This window comes from Pectinophora gossypiella, chromosome 28 (assembly GCF_024362695.1).
Source record: "Pectinophora gossypiella chromosome 28, ilPecGoss1.1, whole genome shotgun sequence".
NCBI lineage: Eukaryota > Metazoa > Arthropoda > Insecta > Lepidoptera > Gelechiidae > Pectinophora > Pectinophora gossypiella.
In genome coordinates this window covers 6,356,270-6,375,681 of record NC_065431.1, presented here as the reverse complement: position 1 = coordinate 6,375,681, position 19,412 = coordinate 6,356,270, and the positions used below count along the sequence as shown (strand labels likewise).

Sequence of the window (19,412 nt, the reverse complement as noted above, 5' to 3'; positions counted from 1 at the left end):
CTTGTTGTCATAGTATAAATATTTTAATTGTCGCAGTAAAACCCACCAAAATAAATAGTTTAAAATACACTAAAAATCTCTTCTCTTCTATCGTGTGGGTTGTTAGGTCAACCAACCTCATCAACCCTGGTGTCAGAGTTGCTATTGAGCCGCTAAAGGCCCCTGACATGGCTCGTGTAACGGCTACATACTTGCATCAGTAAGTGGTAACCGGGATCAATGGCTTAACGTGCCTTCCAAAGCACGGATCATCTTACTAAAATCTAGATTCAACAGATTTTAAAGTTGGATTATTTTTTTAAATAACTCTTTTTTTGTTTTTTTTTCCTCTGGTTGACTGACTGGCCTATGCCCAGCTGTGGGACGTATACAGCCTATTTATGTTTGTGTTTTATTTAGGTTTATTCTTTTATTTATTGTCTACTAAAATAATCATTTTTCCTCCGCCAGACTGAGGATAGGACGTCTCCCATCCTGGGCGAAGAAGAGTCTCGGCGACGAGTTAGCCGCCCCGGAGTCACCAGCGCCCGAGCCACCTGCCCGGGGCAAATGGGCCACCAGGATCAACCCTGCTCCTGGTAAGTGCGTTTTATTGCTTGCTTGACGATCAGCGACGATTACTGACGACAAGTGTCGATACTTGTCGATCGTTGATGACCAGCGTGTTACCAAAATATAAAATAAAAGTATACGAGTACATAACATACATCAACACTTCAACAGCCTATATACGTCCCACTGCTGGGCACAGGCCTCCCCTCAATCAACCGGAGGGGGTATGGAGCATACTCCACCACGCTGCTCCAATGCGGGTTGGTGGAGCTGTTATTACGAATGTCCGAATGTAAGATGATCTGTGCTTCGGAAGGCACGTTAAGCCGTTGGTCTCGGTTACTACTTACTGATGTTAGTATGTAGTCGTTACATGAGCCATGTCAGGGGCCTTTGGCGGCTCAGTAATAACCCTGACACCAGGGTTGATGAGGTTGGTATTCCACCTCGCAACCCACACGATAGAAGTAGATTGACCAAAAGTGGAGATGTACAATTGGATTGGATTTGGTCAAAGTACGTCCTAGGTCTTTTTCGCAGGTCCCCGGTGGGAAATAGGCGTGAGTTTATCAAATCGAATCAAATCAAATCAAATCTAATATACTTTATTGCACACAAGTAAAATTTCAACAATCAGACATAACACATGAATACAGTACAATTTGGGCGGCCTTATTGCTCTAGAGCAATTTCATCCAGGCAACCAACAAAAGGAAACAAACATTTACAACTTGGATGCGGGATGGTGCAACAAAAAAAATTATGTATGTATATGTATGTATGTATTTTTTTTAATTTTAATTTTCAATTTTTTTGATTCGTTTCCAGAGAAGCGGGTGGACTCTGACGGCTCGAAGGACAGTTCGCTAGACAGCGGAACTGACACACGATACATCGAGAAGAGAAGAGAACAGGCCAAACAGGTATGTGAATGAACAGTTATAACACAGTAATCAAACAGAAACTTTGTAAAAAAGGTTATAATGAGATTAGTGATTATCTAAAAGATATGGAGTAGCTGTCTGGGAACTGATAATGGGCAGCCAAATTACTAAATTGGATAACAGAAAAAGGATGTCTAGTGCCCTGTGCCGAGGTTTTTCTTGCAGCTTCTTTTTCCCGGCTATACAGGTTGTGAAGCTGCAGTAGTTTTAGGCGGCTGAGACGTTCGTTATGTAAAAAAAATGACGATTCAAAGTGTAATTATAAGTATTTAGTACTAAGTGACTAATGACGATAAAAGCTGCCTATTTTTCCCACCAGGTGTCGCAGCTGTTGAGTGTTCTTAAATTTTGACAGTTCCCCATACTATCTGAGTAAACAAACATATTATTTTCATTATATTTATTTGAACTGTAACCTTTTGCGCAGCGTTTAAGTGTTAAATCATACTGTTATATTTACTCCCTAAAGACCGGAAAGAAGAAAACTAATTTTCAATGAAAACTGCCCTTTTCCAACTTGCTGCTTTTCTTTTTCGTAACTCATACTTCAGACGGACACCGACATAGCTCGAAGAATTGCCAAGCTGAAGTGGCAGTGGGCAGGACACATAGCGAGGAGAACCGATGGCCGCTGGGGCGGAAAGGTTCTCGAATGGCGACCACGTGTCGGACGACGCTCAGTGGGTAGGCCCGCTACAAGGTGGACCGACGATCTGGTGAAGGTCGCGGGAAGCCGCTGGATGCGGGCAGCGCGGGACCGATCGTCGTGGAGATCCTTGGGGGAGGCCTATGCCCAGCAGTGGGCGTCGTACGGCTGATGATGATGATGACTTCAGACGGGATACACTCCACGTTGCTCAACATTTTATAGCAATTTATCACGAATTTCAGCTGGACAGCATGGAGAACTGTCAACATTTAGAAACACTCGACAGTAGCGACACCTGGTGGGAGAAATAGGCAGTTTTAATCCTCATTAGTCTTGTCAATAACACCGGTTGTGGCGCCATCTGGTGAAGGTTTATGTCAATAACTGTATAGATATATGTGTATTGTTATCATCGTGGCATAAGAAGACCAGGTATGCTCAATCCTATGACAAGCCGCCATTGCTAGCCCATTGATGACGTAAGTGTTACCATTAAATTTGTATCTCCAACATTCCCATTGACATTCAGAATTTGCCTTTCAACTGTTTTCAGACAGTAGTTAAACAAAAACTTTACAAAAAAGGTTATTATAAAGTAAGTGATTATTTAGAAGATATGAATGCATGGGATTAACTTTACTGTCTGAGAACTGATATTAGGCAGCTAAATTACTCAATTGTAAACCAATATTTTATGTTTATTTTAATTTTTTTAAAGAACGTCTAGGGCCCTGTGCCGAGGTTTTCCTTGCAGCTTCTTTTCCCCGGCTATACAGGTTGTGAGAGGCTGCAGTAGTTTTAGGCGGATGAGACGTTCGTTATGTAAAAATTGACGATTCAAAGTGTAACTATGTTACCTACTGAATAAAGATATTTTTGAATTTGAATTTGAATTCCAAGGACGCGAATTTTATTATTGAAAATTAAGTGAATTACTGACTGACAGAAGTATTTAATTACTAATCTTTGTCACGTATACATAAATCATTAAAACTGTACGTAAATCTTTTATTGAAAGTACAAGATTTCCTTGCCAAGTAAATTAAAATCATTGGACGTGGGTAATTTATTTTTTGCGAAATGGCAACGCAGGGTCGGATGACGTCAGCTGGGCTAACCTTGAAAATGTTAGCTGTCAGTTTTGAGCATACCTGGGGACTCTTTAATAAAACGTACAATTGTAAATTACAATGACAATTTGATGTACATTGCGGAGTGTGTCATCACAAATATTTTGCAGTTTCATATTAGCTACGTAATGAACACCAAATTGTCGTTGTAATTTACAATTGTAAGTTTTATTAAACAGGCCCCTTGGTCTTCTTGTAAAATATGTACATTTAAGCAAGGAGTGTGGATCTTATGATTTTAGTTTCTTACTTTTTATTTCGAGTGACTCAAACTACTAATTCGTTTTTTATGGCTTTATTTCTTGTTTTTTTTTTTTTAATTCTTGTTCATCGTATGTGCCTAGCTGTAAAAAAGCAGTAAAAAATATATCGTCGCTTTATAGTGAAAACTTCTTTAACGCTGGTTTTTTGTATTATATATAATCAAACAAAAACCCCCCTGAATCCCTGAATCATTAATGAGCAACCCATTCTAAGGTAAATACCCAAACTGCCAAAACAAGAGAAAGACCTCCTTGGATTAAAATTTGTCATTGTAAAGTGTGTTACATATGTTTTACCCAAGAGATAAAATATAGAGTGTTAGTGACATCGTAACGAATACTCAGGGGGATGATTTAGACCTTGATTCTGAGTCAATATCAAGTGGGATTTTCCGTCGCAAAGTTTCCGCTTTTTTAGTTTTTTTTTTAATTATTTTCATATCTTTACTTTTCCCATGGAAAATTCCACTTGATATCAACTCAGAATCATAGTCTGAATCTCTCAAAGTTTTCATTACGATGTCAGTAACACCCTGTATATAAGGTATTTACATGTACATAGCATAATCAAACATAGCACGCCATCAAACTGGTGTCAATTTGGCGATTTATTTTTGGTCCAAATAAATTAAAAAAAAGCTTGTCTATAAATTTTATAAATTGTCTAAAATTACAAAAGGGATAATATTACAGTATTTAAAAAAAACTATTCTCTACGAAAATCTACTATTCTCTATTTTCTTTTTTTTTAATTATTACTATTTTGCTTGTCTATTGCGAGGTTAAAATCACATCACAATGTGACTACGCGGTTTTCACTATAGGACGATGGTATAGCAAAAGGTGTTACAATCATTACGTATAATTTGGTAGACGACCTTTGAAAATGTGACATCCAGAGAAAAAAAAAATCTTTTGTTTAATTTGAATTTGAGTCACTCGTGAATAATTTTCTCTTTATAATTTTGGGTTTGAAAATTAAAATAACTCTATTTTCCCTTAAATATTTATTTTTTTCGAACGCCGGGTCGATCCCCGGTACCAGACTTTCTACCAATGAATTATTAATTTATCTCAAGTGCAGTTAACAGTTACTGGCTCGACCATTATAGGCGGCGATACGGCTCACCTATCACGTTGGTCTAACAGAAAGCTCGGTGAGGTGTGGGTACTTAGTTCATCTTGCAATGGATGTAACTCTTGACTATTCGTGAGGTTAGAGCGTGAGTTATTTAATTTTACCTAACCTACCCTGTATTGGGCTGGTTTTCCCATCGCGGGTTGGAAGGTCAGACAGGCAGTCGCTTCTGTAAAAAACCGGACCTGTCAAATCTTCAGGTTAGGTAAGCGGATCCTGTGAGAAACGGGATAATGCTAAGGAGATGATGTTATTTAATTTTCGAATCCAAAAAATATTTTTTATAACTATTTCACAATACTCACCTGGTTTTGGACCTTACCCCCTGTACATAGAGGCCAAAGTCCCTCAACCTGTCGCAGTTGCCTCGCGTCGAAGCCTTATTTCGACATTTCGACGCTTCTATCAAACAGACATACGACATTCTGTCCATTTCGCCGAAGGTTGACAAGGTTTTTTTCAGTTTTTTTTTTTTCGTCGCCATGTTTTTTTTTATGTATGGTCATTCGCACTGGCAGTTTTGTTTTAGCTTGTGTCTTGTTTGTATTTTGTGATTTTTGTATTTTTGTTTTTTTTTTTTATGCTCGGTGACGCGTGGGTACTTAATTCCTCTTGTGATGGATGTACCTCTGACTACCCTATTTGGGTTACACTGACAATCAACGTAGTACAATGAAAACCACAAGCAAATTAATTCATTAATTTATAATCTGTGTTAATAATATTCGACCGAAGGTTATGCGTAATATACGATCCTTACGACCCGATTACTCTAGCCATAAAGGCGGCCAATCAGCTCGCGACACCAAACACTTCCCCCGATACCGACCCCGCCGGCGTGGTCGATGATTTCCCTCATTCAGAGCTTATCGCTATCGACCCACTAGGGTCGATTAATTCTTTCAAATACTTTTCCTCTCAGACGACGCCCTGAGCCGAGGTTCGCGCCTAACTAGGCACCCTTAGGCCTGTTATCTTAAACTTTTGCACCGGGTGAGAGATCTCAGCGCTCCCCATTTGTTCGGTCAAGTAGTAATGCCATCTGCGGCATAACAATAAGTGACGTGAGAAAAAAAAAACCCAACATAATAGAATGAACGTGGGTGACGGGTTAATAAGCTGTCTTCGATAACTTGTGGCTCTGCCCACCCTATCGAGGAGTACGCGCGTGAGTTTATGTATGTACGTATGTGTAATTATATAGCTTATTTGTATGTTATGCAATAATGTTTGGCTTCAGCTTTTCACATCTCATCTGTAATGTGCATTGCATGTTATTTTATAAAGTATAGTGATGCTAATTCCAGTACAGTCATGAGCAATATCATGTACCCACTTTAGAACCCTGTCGCACTATCATATTTGACATTTAATAAGACTTACGGTTTAATTTGTCAAAAAAGTTAATATGATATGGTTCCAAAGTGTATACATATTAGTACTCGTGACTGTATATACCATCTAATTGGGTAGTTTCTTAGGTCAAAGATGAATTATGAAATTCTGATTATTAAATAAAGACAGATCTAAAGGAGCTCGGTGGCGCAGCGGTAAACGCGCTCGGTCTGCGATTGTTGAAGTTAAGCAACTTTCGCAAAGGCCGGTCATAGGATGGGTGACCACTGAAAAAAAAAGTTTTCATCTCGAGCTCCTCCGTGCTTCGGAAGGCACGTTAAGCCGTTGGTCCCGGCTGCATTAGCAGTCGTTTATAACCATCAATCCGCACTGGGCCCGCGTGGTGGTTTAAGGCCCGATCTCCCTATCCATCCATAGGGAAGGCCCGTGCCCCAGCAGTGGGGACGTTAATGGGTTGATGATGATGATATAAAATACTTTCATCAAAGACTGTAATACAAATTTCGTGTTTTGACTAAATTGATTAAGTTGGAAACTACCCTATTTTATTTTAAGTTATACCTGTCATTCTCTTATCCATCGAAAAGGAAAGGGACGGGCAATCGACATGCAAAAAATTTGTGGAACACAAGTCAATTTTATGCAGAAATTTAAAAAGCCCTCCAAAAATTTTACATTGGCCAATAACGCGACAGAATTAAGATGGATAGCACACGTCAAACGAGTTGCATATCAGCGTGATGCCTATTTTATTCGCCCAGGTTTTTCATTCATTTTAAAATTAACAGTTGTCAATCATCCGTCCCTTTCCTTTTCGGCGGATAAGAAAATGACAGGTATAACTTAAAGTAAAATAAGATGTCTGCAGGAATTGAGGCTAATGTTTAGTTTATTCGCAGCTTTTTGATTTTAGTTTTAGTTTCGAGTTAGATTTTATTTTCGAGTAAAGTGGTCTAATACGCTTTGCGTGTTCAGCTGTGAAGGGAAACATCGTGAGGAAACCCGGATTCCCGAGAAGTGCATATTCGGAGGTATGTGACCTAACCTGTATTGGGCTGGTTTTCCCTTCGCGGGTTGGAAGGTCAGACAGACAGTCGCTTCTGTAAAAAACCGGACCTGTCAAATCTTCAGGTTAGGTAAGCGGACCCTGTGAGAAACGGGATAACGCTCGGGAAATCCTCTTGTATCGCGTGGGTTGTGAGGTGGATGATCAACCTCATCAACCTTAGGGTCGGGGTTATTATTGAGCCGCCAACGGCCCCTGACATGGCTCATGTAACGACTACATACTTACAGAAAGCTAGGATCTATTAGGCTTTGTGAAAATATGTTTTAGTATTATTTTATTTAGTAAAGAAGTAAATACTTTTTTTTTTAATTTAACATAACTATCATGTTACATCAGCTACACAGGTGGAGTGGGTGTATACAGGGTGTTAGAGACATCGTAACGAAAACTTTGAGGGATGATTCAGACCATGACGACGGAAAATTCCACTTGATATCAACTCAGAATCATGGTCTGAATCGTCCCCCTCAGTGTTCGTTACGATGTCACTAACACCCTGTATACCACACCTATGCCTACTCCTTTGGGGATGCAGGCGTGATGCAATGTTGTCTTTAACATCTTCTCCACAATAACCATACGTTTATATACTCGAAAAAGAAGTAATTAATAAAAGAAAAATAGGTATTTTTGCATGTCCCACCGGCTTTATTCGCACATTTTTTTTTATTATTTATTTTTGTTTATTTTTCACGAAGGTAACACTGAACCTGTCGAAGGCTCGTACTCCGGATGGACGGACCAGACACCATACGGATGATTCGTCGCTTGGCAGCTTTAAGTACGAGGTTCGGTGCTCGGTTATGTTGTTTTATTTTAGTTTTATTTTAGGTTTCTGAGTTTTCATGTTTGATAATGTTTATCTCTTTTCTTGTGTGGGTTGTGAGGTGGACGACCAACCTCATCAACCTTGGTGTCAGGGTTACTATTGGGCCGCCAAAGGCCCCTGACTACATATTTACATAAGTAAAAATTACCGTCTCTATCATCATACTTTCGGACAATCATGTAAAGCTTACTTTACGTAAAAAGCTTATTATAAGATTAATGATTACCTAAATGATAAAAATGCCTGGTATTGAATGTGTTCCTCTAGTTGTTAAATAACTTGTAATGTACGTATACCCTCATTGATTTAAAAGATGTGTTGCTGTTGCAGTTTCTTGTCGTTTCTTCTCAGTCATAACACACCTTGCGAAATGACGTATATACAAAAAAAAATGACCTTTGGGTGTTAGTGACATCGTAACGAAAACTTTCAGGGATGATTTAGGCCATGATTCGGATGGAACGGAAAATAATTTTAAAAACACTAAAAGTTTCATGAAAATCCACTTGATATCAACTTAGAATCATGGTCTGAATCATCCCCCTCAGTATTCGTTTCGATGTCACTAACACCCTGTATAGAAAAGAGTAAGATTAAGAGTATAGAATCGCTATCGCCAGCTCAACCCCGCTCTCTTTTACTACACCTGCAAACAGAGACTATTACGTTGTTTTTGATATCTGATTTCTGTCCCAGGATCAAGAGTCAACAGAGCATGATGGCGACATTGAAGACATATCCGACGGAGAGCGCACTTCGTCCTCGGAGCGCGGGAATAGGACCATGTACTATCCAGGGAATAATGATGAAGATATACCCGGGTACGTATCACACCGGCTGGTGTCCATTACCAAAACAGGGTCCGCTTACCTAACCTGAAGATTTGACAGGTCCGGTTTTTTACCGAAGCGACTGCCTGTCTGACCTTCCAACCCGCGAAGGGAAAACCAGCCCAATACAGGTTAGGTCACATACCACCGAAAATGCATTTCTCGAGAATGTGGGTTTCCTCATGATGTTTTCATTCACCGTTGAGCAGGTGATAATCATTTATGATCCAAACATGAATTCGAGAACAAATTCGGCTATCATTGGTTTAGGCCAGTGCTAGATTCGAATCTGCCTCCTCAAAGTGAGCATTCTACCAACTGGGTAAATAATTCGCTGGGCTCAGTGACTGCACTTTTGCTTTTTGATTGTACCTCTGACTACCCCAATTGGGACATAGTTGTGAGCTTATACCACACCCCGGATCCTTCATACAAAAACACCTCGTTTTGCACAGACATGACACATTGACGTTATCGTACACGCGCATCTGTGTGTGTGACGTCTGACGCCATACGATTGAAGACTAAAGTATGACCGAGGGGGTGAGGTAAGCCTAGCTCAGTCGCGGGTGGGGGGCGGAGAGTTGCCGTTGTATACGTATTCATCATCACATCACCAGCCCATTAACGTTCCCACTGCTGGGGCACGGGCCTTCCCTATGGATGGATAGGGAGATCGGGCCTTAACCACGCGGGCTCAGTGCTGATTGGTGGTTATTCACGACTGCTAATGCAGCCGGGTCCAACGGCTTAACGTGCATTCCGAAGCACGGAGGAGCTCAAGATGAAAACTTCCTTTTTATGGTCACCCATCCTATGACCGGCTTTTGCGAAAGTTGCTTAACTTCAACAATCGTAGACCGAGCGCGTTTACCGCTGCGCTACCGAGCTCCTCGTATACGTAGTATCATTCCTTGTTCCAGCGAGTTCATGGTGAACGCAATGGACGCGGAGGAGCTGCGGCAGTCGGTGCGCATGTCCCGGCGGCGCCCGCCCGCGCCCGCCGCGCCCCAGGCCTCGCTCAGCGGCTCGCCCAGGGACTCCGACGACGACGAGGTGCGTATCACCAGGCCACAGGGCTCACCAGGCGCCCTCCTGGTACAATTGGCTACTTGGCAGCTTCTTTTCCCCGGCTATACAGATTGTGAGAAGCTGCAGTAGTTTTAGGCGGATGAGACGTTCGTTATGTAAAAATTGACGATTCAAAGTGTAACTATGTTACTTACTGAATAAAGATATTTTTGAATTTGAATTTGACAGTTTTCAGACAAGTATTTTAAACATTACAGACGCTTATTGTATACCTTGTTTTATGTTTACGCGGTTATTATCATAATTAAAACACATAATAACGGGTTCTTACCGCGTTTAAATCAACAGTGTCGCAATATCGGGAGTCTCCGAACCCGAAAACTCCGAACTCTCCGTTGGGAGAACCCGTTATTATGTGTTTTAATTATTGTATACTTCTTAAAATATTTTTTTTTTCGAAAAAGCTTTATGTGATAGAAAAAATTTTCTTCAAATATTATAAATTTCGCGCAAAAACAGTGACATTTTGGCTACAAACAAAGAAACTATCAAACAGTACAACTTGAAACCTGACAGATAGCTTTTGTTTATTTTGTGGAATCACACGGAGCTCAATCATGGCCGCCCACGTTTCGGGTCATACACAGATAAAAAACAGCATTGTGACCATGGACATTCCAGGTGTCAACTCCGTCTGGTGACAACGCGGACCGGAACCCACTGTCTGGTTCGTGTGAGTCCATCGACACGGCTGGTCGACGCGAGAAGTACCTGAAGAGTGCCTTCGACAGCCTCAGCGGGGCTGAAGAGGCTCTGTCACAAGGTAGGATTTGTCATTTTTTTCACAGTAACAGAAATCAGAATCATTTATTCCAAGTAATTATCATGGATAAACTTGTTGAAGGTCAATGTAACATTTTTGAATTTACGTCATTTCGCATGGTGTTATGGCTGAGGAGAAGAAATGACAAGAAACTGCAACAGCAACACATCTTTTAAATCACTGAGGGTACATTACAAGTTATTTAATAACTAGAGGAACACATTCAATACCAGACATTTTTATCATTTTTGCTGGATTCGAACTTGCGACCTCAAAGTGAGAGGCAAGCGTTCTGCCCACTGGGCTACCACGGCTTCACCGTTACCGTTCTATACGTAGTATTATTCCTTATTAAAAATAGAATAGAATAGTAATAGTTTACTATTAAAGGGCGCCACTCGCAAAAAAAGACAAAAACATCATATCATATTTCCACTAAACAATTACAAAAAAAGAAAGACTGATGTTTTTCGAAATGATCATAAGGTGGTGGTGGATGTCCTATGCTCATCTTGTGATGGTGTTGAGAGTATGTGTGCCCGCAGGCAACACGTCGCTGTCGGCGCAGCACCTGTCCCGGCCGCGGCCGGCGCCGGCGCCGCGCGCCGCCCGCCCGCCCGATGCCGACGCCGCCGGCCGGCGCGAGGAGCTGCAGCGGAGGATCCTGGAGACCAGGAGGCAGCTGGAGAGCGTAAGTGCAGCCGCACGCCCCACGTGTACATAACATACACCTTGGCTTACATACACATTACACAAATGCAATTGTGTGCCGTCCCGATAACTCTAGCCATAGAGGCAGCCAATCAGCTCGCGACACCGAACACTTCAGGACCCCGATGCCGACCCCGCCGGCGTGGTCGACGATTTCCCTCGATCAGCGCTTATCGCTATCGACCCACTAGGGTCGATTAATTCTTTCAAGGATGTTTTCGTGGTACCGAACAGAGCATAGTACCCCGCTAGCCACAAGTTGGTAGTGTGACTAGAGATCCACGATACACTTGAGTCATGTTGGATGTTGTATATATGCGTCACGCTGTGTAAACTTCGATAGCACGCTTCAGGCCTGCATTATTGAATTGTGGCGCTATCTGTTGTCACGTGGGCGGAACTAGCTGGCCAACTAGTTGGGTCCGCTACATGAATTTGGCTTTCTTTGTGGTCATCACCATCATCATCAATTTAAGAGCCACGCTCTTGTCGGTGTAGCATTTTCCATTCTAGTCTATCAAAGGCCAATTCCTTGATTGACTTCCCTATAAGACACGACGTTAACCTTTCGTTTAATCTGTTCCATGTAAGCTCTTCTTGGTCTTCCCCTTCCTCTCTTTCCTTCTTCTTTCTTTTCTTTTTTTTCTTTTCTTCTTGTCTTTCTTTGTGGTAACTCTTTATAATTATGTCTCTGTTACCAGGTCGCTTTCCGTTCCAATCTGAAGTCGAGCCAGTCAACTACAGACCTATCCTACATCCCAGAGAAGGACAACTCTAGAAGGTCACGGCCCGTGTCTATGGCCGTGCCGAGCAATAGTCGACCTTATGGTGAGTTGTACATGTGCTGGAATCGTGGTGGAAGTAACGTGTGGAGTTGAGGTGGCGAAATGATCTTGGGCGATTTGGAGATTAATAAATATGTTGAGAATATAATACTAGCTGGTACCCGCGGCTTCGTTCGCTTGATTTAGACCCTACTATTAGATAAAAAGAAAAAAAAAACAATTATTATTTTGGAATTGAATTTTGCAAAATTAACATGTGTCTTAAAAAACTTGCAGCCATTACTAATATTTGCATTTCGAAAATTATTGAATAACATGTAGTGATAGAAAAAAAAAACTAAAAAAAAATTGGTTTTTAATTTCCACATCGTCCAAAGTTAAAAACATAATCATGTGTGCGCTAAGAAAGAGTACTGTGAAACGCTGATATGTATGGTCATGTTATTTTTTTTTGGATAAAACCAAAAAATGTGAGTATAATAATTTCAATAGACGAGTCAAATTTCAGTTTTGGGGTCCTTAAAGCCAACATAACCGACATTAACGACCTCCGAGGTCCAGTGGTTACGCGTTGGGCTTACGATCCGGACGTCCTAGGCTCGATTCCCGGTGGGGACATATCACAAAAATTACTCTGTGGTCCCTAGTTTGGCTAGGACATTACAGGCTGATCACCTGTTTGACCAAAAGTAAGATGATCCGTGCTTCGGAACGTTAAGCCGTTGGTCCCGGTTACTACTTACTGATGTAAGTTAGTATGAGCTATGGCAGGGGCGTTTGGCGGCTCAATAGTAACCCTGACACCACGGTTGATGAGGTTGGTACTCCACCTCACAACCCACACGATAACCCATTGGGATATAGTCGTGAGTTAAAAGTTCAATTTAATTATTTTTATTGTTTTCAATTTAAGTTGCAACTTTTAACTCACGGCGAGATATAATGGGATAGTCAGAGGTACATCCATCTCAAGATGAACTAAGTACACACGTCTCACCGAGGGTTCTCTATTTTTACTCATAAAATTTTATGTAATAATTTAACTTGGCATACTGTTACTTGTCCTATTATTAGTTAAACATAGTATTCATTTGTCATAACCTTTTAAGCATAATTTTGAAACTCATAACTACTATAAGCATAATAATTAATGACAATAATGACATATAAGCATAATTATTATAAGCATAAAAACTATACACCGAATAAGAAAAGTTTTGGCACAACTTTGAACATTATCGAAACTTACATTTCCTTGGCTGCATTTGGTTCATGATTGTGACTTTTTATATTTTTTGACACTATTTCATGCTGTTGGTCATTATTCAGTATAATTTTGGTGTGTAAGATAAACATGCTGGCAGCGAAGGGGTGGCCCAAGGGCCACCCCCGCCGCACCCTAACCTACTATTATCCCTTGTAAAAAATATGACAAAACACTATTATTCTAAAAAAGAATTATGGAAAGCTATTTATATGCGAATCAAATTTATGCCAACAAATATTAGTCCAAAAATAAGTTATACCTAACAAACCAGTATTCCTAGATGTTATTATGGGAAAGTACTATTATGCTAAAAAGCCTTATGCAAAAAGGATTATGATAATTAAAATTATGACAAAAATATTTATGCATTTTAAGAGAATCCCCTCACCGAGCATAAAATATTAAAAATATAGAAATCACAAAATGCGAACAAGACACAAGCTAAAACAAAACTGCCAGTGCGAATGACCATACATAAAAAAAAAACATGGCGACGAAAAAAAAAAACTGAAAAAAACCTTGTCAACCTTATCGCCGTCTATTGCAATTATCAACTTAATAGAACATAAAACTGAGATTTGCCAATGACGGATTATTTTTTTAACTTATTCTGAATTCTTAAAACTATTTTCGAACATACATATCAACGTAATATCAAGAGATGGCCCATGTTTACTTGATGTCAATACTGAAAAAGGTCTATAAACTCAATAACTACTGGACTGATTTAAAAAAATTTGTTCCCGTTAGAATGCTACACACCCCTGAATAATATAGGCTATATTTACAACTGCATAGATCGTAATCAGTATAGAGTTTTGCCCTGCAGACAAACTGTTTAAACAGTTTTGCGGGGTATTGATAAATAATAAATATTTTTAGAAAAAGAAATAGGGATCCCTACTAAAATTTTCACTTGAAACATAAAAGTCCTTAATACAATATAAAATAGTTAAGAAAAATATACCAAACATTGGCCATCTCATATGCTAAAGTTACACTAACACATCATCTAACATTGCCTTCCATTCCATGCTAACCAGGATTACCCCCCCTCCCCCCGGAGGACAACCTCGACAGCCTTAATTCAAACTTTTACGACAGTCTAAACCCATACCAAAACATGAATCTCGACTACCGAAATAAAAACCCTTACGCGATCCCGGCAAATTTGAACCATAAAATACCCGAATATTTGGAAAATATCCCCCCTTACGTCCCGCCTCACGCAAACCTTGTTGGTGCAACTAATGATAAAAGAATTTCCAACTTTAACGTGTACAATAAACCGGTTGTCTTTAAAGAACAATTGCCCCAAAAACAGTCCTTAACATTTACTGTAGATTTGGGCAAAAAACCTGTACAGTCTAAAGTGTTTAACAGGCTGTTTCCTACCAAAGATGAGAAGGATGCTCCACCACAAATTCCTCCAAGGAACTTCCATTTAAATCTGACAAAGGCCACAGATGACCGGCCTCAGAAACTGCCCAAGCCGAGCGCTCGAAGCATTTTTAAGAACTACAAATCTTGTCCGGTGTCTCCCGTATCTGAAGAGTGCAAATGGTCCGACAAAGTGCCAAAAAGTCAAGCTGAAAGACCGAATACCAGCTCTTTAGACCCTAAAAAGAGAAACTCGTTAAGTTTTTTCGTTGGTCTCGACAATAAGGCACTAAAAGACAACGGCAAAAGTATAGTGGACACTATTAAAAGCGACACAGAAAAGATGATTGCTGAAATCACAAAGAAATACGGAGATTTGGATGAATACGAGCCCATATCTGAACATGTAGATTTAGACTTGCATCCTACCAAAGAAGTGGAGAACGACGGAAACTTCTCATCGGATTCTTTAGAAGACTGTAGTCTTAGCCAAGACGCCAGTTGCAAAAACAAACTTTACTCCAAGAAAGTTTGCAAAAAGCACAATAAGGCGAAATCATTGCCGCGTAGATCTGTTTCTGATTATGAAATAGGCAGTGAGAAGCCTATAGTGCCGGTAAAACCTTCGTACATAGCCAATCAGAAAAGCTCCACTTTACCAAGAAACATGCCTTCAAATCTAGATGACATCATGGACGAAAGCGTCATGAACACAAACTACATGTATCGATGCCAGAGTGTATTAACCAAAAGATGTATCACAAGATCTAACGAATCAGTCCTAAGTGACAATTCCAACTGTTCTAGCGTCTCCAATGAAATTTTCTTAAAGTACGGCAACGAAGTGGCTTTTCAACAAGCTAAATACGACAGTAGATACAATTTGGACTCTCAAAACTGTTCTTTTGAAAATCTAAACGAGCCAGATGAAGGGTACTTAGATAATCACAGACATAGCAGTGCCAGTTTCTTCTTAAACCAGAAGAAATACATGAAGAACAGTTGCAGTCAGGAATCGGTATTATCCGATGAGATGTTCTTAGATGAGAACCAACTTTCGAGAACAAACTGTAATTCCTTAGAAAGCGTTTTATCTGACGATTCAGAATGCACTAAAAGCGCTCCATTAGAGATGCTTTTCGAGGGGACGAAGGCAAAACGCACACAGAAACACCAGACAAATATACCTAGAAACAGCAAGAGTTGCTACGAATTCGAAAATACTTCGAAAAGTTACGGATCAAGTCCGAATAATACTCCTTATTTTGGCAACTACATGTACAACTACTTAGAGTCTGGGCTCAAGAACCAAAGGGAAGTCACAAATCCTCCTCCTTTAGGCCCGAAGCCACCGATAAGCAAAGTATACGGGTTTGAAGTACCTGCATCAGAGTTTTCAGGTCACAAAACAGTGACAAGGTCTAAAAGCTTACATGAATCTACACAACCACCACCTGCGAAGAACATAGCGTTCTTCGTAGACGCGAACGACATACAACCACACGTTAAGGAGAAGAAAAAAGATGAAATACCAAGGTTAAATACTGCTGAATATATGGCTAACACTAGCAAGTCTTTACAACCAAAGTTCTCTGAGAAACATAAATATAAAAGCGAGATGGCAGGATGTGAGCAAAACGCGATGATAAAGTCAAAAAGCTGCAGTTTTGAAGTCGTTTTAGAACCGGCTTCTAAACCGAACCCTATTAAAAACCTAATGGAAAAACGAAACTCACACGTGCAAAAGAACCTGGAAAAATTCGAAGAGCAAATACGAAAGAATCAACAGACAAAGATTAATAAAAACCAGTTGAACAAAGAAAAGGCTAATTCGAAAAATAATGCTACTAAAAGTCTCGAAAGAGGTTCCGGGCAGAAAAACAACGGTAAAGTCACAATGGAATTCGTACCACATAAACCACCCAAACCTATAAAAAGAACATCTTCTGTCAAGATAAACAACAGACTCAAAGCTGGCTTAGATAAAACTCCTTTAAGCTCTTCCATATCATCACAATATAAGGCCAAACTAGACGGATTACAGAACAAAAATTACTTAAGCAATAAGAAAAAACAAGACAAAAACTCGAATATAGACACAGTCGATAACACAGAGAAAACTTTCGACGTTTTTGTCAAAGAAAAAGACGTAAATGAAAACAAATCTGAAATACAAATGGATAGTCTAGAAGTGTACGCGTTACAAAGAATAGAGCGTATGAAACAGGTAAGCATGGACTCTTTAGATGTCATTGAAGATAGTAATGATTTCGCTAAAGATTCTTTAGATTATTACGCTGAACAGAGCAACAAAAACTATTTGAAAACAGCCAAAGACCACAGGAATTTGAGGACGAAAATTGACGCGTTGCCATGCCACAGTCGCCAACATATAGATTCCAAAGAAAATATAGCACCAGACGTAAGCGAAGAAATTAAGAAGTTTAAATACATAGAAAGGAAGATAGAAATTATTAATAAGCTAGTCGAAATGGAAGAAAGAAAGATATTACAGGAGAAGGTCTTAAAAGAATGGCGCATGAGACCTTTAAAAGCGAACATAAACGACGGAAAAGGAGTCGTCAAAGTGCTTTCGAGAAAGTTCGAGAAGTTAGCCACAAAGCAAACGACTGTGCCTAACTTCGCGTCTTTGACTTTGGAAGAAGCAGATACGGATACCGAAAATTCTGAAAATAAGGAAATCAAGAGAAATTTGAGTCTGCCTGATATTCTTGATTCTGACCAAATAGGCGGCTTGGTTACTGTCGAAAATATTGAAACTGATAACGAATCCGGTAATCAAAGCGCTCAACAAGAATCTAAAACAAACAGAATACAGCAAACTTCAGACACAAAAATGAAAAATATACTTCAAAGCGCAAGCACATCGGATACAAAACCCAAGAATACCGATACTTTAGATACCAAGTTGAACAATACAGTTCGAAGCGAAACCTCTCATCCGAAATCGTTGAAACAGAGAGTTTACAACGAAATGGTGATACCAAAAACAGACGTGCATTTAGATAGCGAGAACTACGAATCTTCAACAACCAGTTCGAGTTGCACTAACTCTCCTAAAAGATTATCGCTTTATGGGTTTAGCAGGCCCAAAACTCCTTTTAGGAAGATAATTAGAGTCCCAACTCCTAGACTCTGTATGGAGAACAGATGTCCTAGGCCGATCTTAGGGTACCTAAGAGGGTCACTAGCCAAAAGGGTCCCCATACAGAATCCGGTCCTGCCTTCGAAATTCACGACGCAAGGTTCGAACGCATGAACTGTTTTTGGAAAAATTAGATCTCCCTTTATTTTGCGCTTTTAGTGTTACTCAATTTGACCTTTGAATCATTAGTCTTTGGGTGTAAATTATGAATTTGCATGAAGAATTAGACTTCGTATTGTAAGATGTTCACTCGGCTCTTCCTCAATTCGACTCGACGTCAGCTGAGCATTTTGTTAATTAAAGCACATAATAACGGGTTCTTACCGCGTTTAAATGGGGATATGAGACTCCCGATATTTCGATACTGTTGCAAGTGCCATGATCACGGGATGACTGATGAGATTGGAGTGGAGTAGGTATATCCATAATTTTCTACGGGCAGACATATCTGTCTACCCTCTTTCTTTGCCGCTTGTTTATGTTTTTGATATCGGAGCATTTTGTTATTTAAAGTTGTCATTTTCGTCCTCGACTTGAGGACTTTACTCACTGGAGTCGAGCATGTCATACTGCCAACATAATAATACGAAAATGATGACGTCATGCCTTACTGGAGTAAACTCGAGTTAAGGTTGAGGCGCGTCTAAGAATACCGATTTCGAGCTGAGTTCGAGGAAGACCTTGAGGTCGCTTCAACTATGGACGGAGTCAAGGAAGGTTGGAGTTAACATCTTAGAATTCGGGTGTTAGAATTAATTCGATCAAACCCTTCTCGTGAAAACGTTTTCACGAATACTTTTTACTAGAATTAGACCAATATGTTGTTGTTTCGCGTGCCATTTGAACCCAATGTCATTTGTATTAATATCAGATTTATTTATTTTTTAAAAAGGTCTGATGTTATCCCACAATATAAAACCTACCTTTACAAGCAGTCATGGCTAACCGAAATTTGTGATACCTTGTGAAGCCAAAAGTTTGGGTCGAAATTGTTCATTAACATTCATCCATTTATTTTTTGCACTGGCTGTTCACAAATTGTCACAAATGTTGCTTCTTATTCTTTATTTAAATATTTGTCATTACTGGTGCTAATTCCTGTAAATACCATCTAATTTTATTTTAAGTTATATCTGTCCTTTTCTTATCCGCCGAAAAGGAAAGGGACGGGTAATCGACAAGCATAAAATTTATGGAACACACGTCAATTTTAAGCACAAATCTAAACCAACCGTCTAAAAATTTTACGTCAGTCAATAACTCGACACATTAATTTACTCATTCTTCCTAAAATTAAGAGCTGTGAATCATCCGTCCCTTTCCTTTTCGACGGATACGAAAATGACGGATATAACCTAAAATAAAATTAGGCGGTGTCTGCAGGAATCGGGGCCACTATGTTGTTAATTTTTAATTTAGGTCTTTTTGCGATGCTTAATTTCGAAAAACAGTTTTTCGACGATTACGTCATTAAAAGAACTACCGTAA

General features: G+C 39.8%; 1 protein-coding gene across 19 annotated transcripts in view; it reads left to right on the top strand.

The window, feature by feature from the left end:
* Nucleotides 1-19,412, top strand: part of LOC126379104 (mitogen-activated protein kinase-binding protein 1) — a 143,183-nt gene that overhangs the window by 114,270 nt on the left and 9,501 nt on the right. For 17 of the 19 annotated variants that reach the window (XM_050027709.1, XM_050027694.1, XM_050027693.1 and 14 more), the window contains 9 exons: nucleotides 451-578; nucleotides 1,381-1,475; nucleotides 5,012-5,128; nucleotides 7,800-7,889; nucleotides 8,627-8,751; nucleotides 9,684-9,816; nucleotides 10,474-10,615; nucleotides 11,161-11,306; nucleotides 12,028-12,154. In XM_050027709.1, coding sequence (XP_049883666.1) covers nucleotides 451-578; nucleotides 1,381-1,475; nucleotides 5,012-5,128; nucleotides 7,800-7,889; nucleotides 8,627-8,751; nucleotides 9,684-9,816; nucleotides 10,474-10,615; nucleotides 11,161-11,306; nucleotides 12,028-12,154 — 1,103 coding nt within the window. The remainder of the gene's footprint in view (nucleotides 1-450; nucleotides 579-1,380; nucleotides 1,476-5,011; nucleotides 5,129-7,799; nucleotides 7,890-8,626; nucleotides 8,752-9,683; nucleotides 9,817-10,473; nucleotides 10,616-11,160; nucleotides 11,307-12,027; nucleotides 12,155-19,412) is intronic. The other 2 variants (XM_050027695.1, XM_050027708.1) reach the window with 2 other exon arrangements.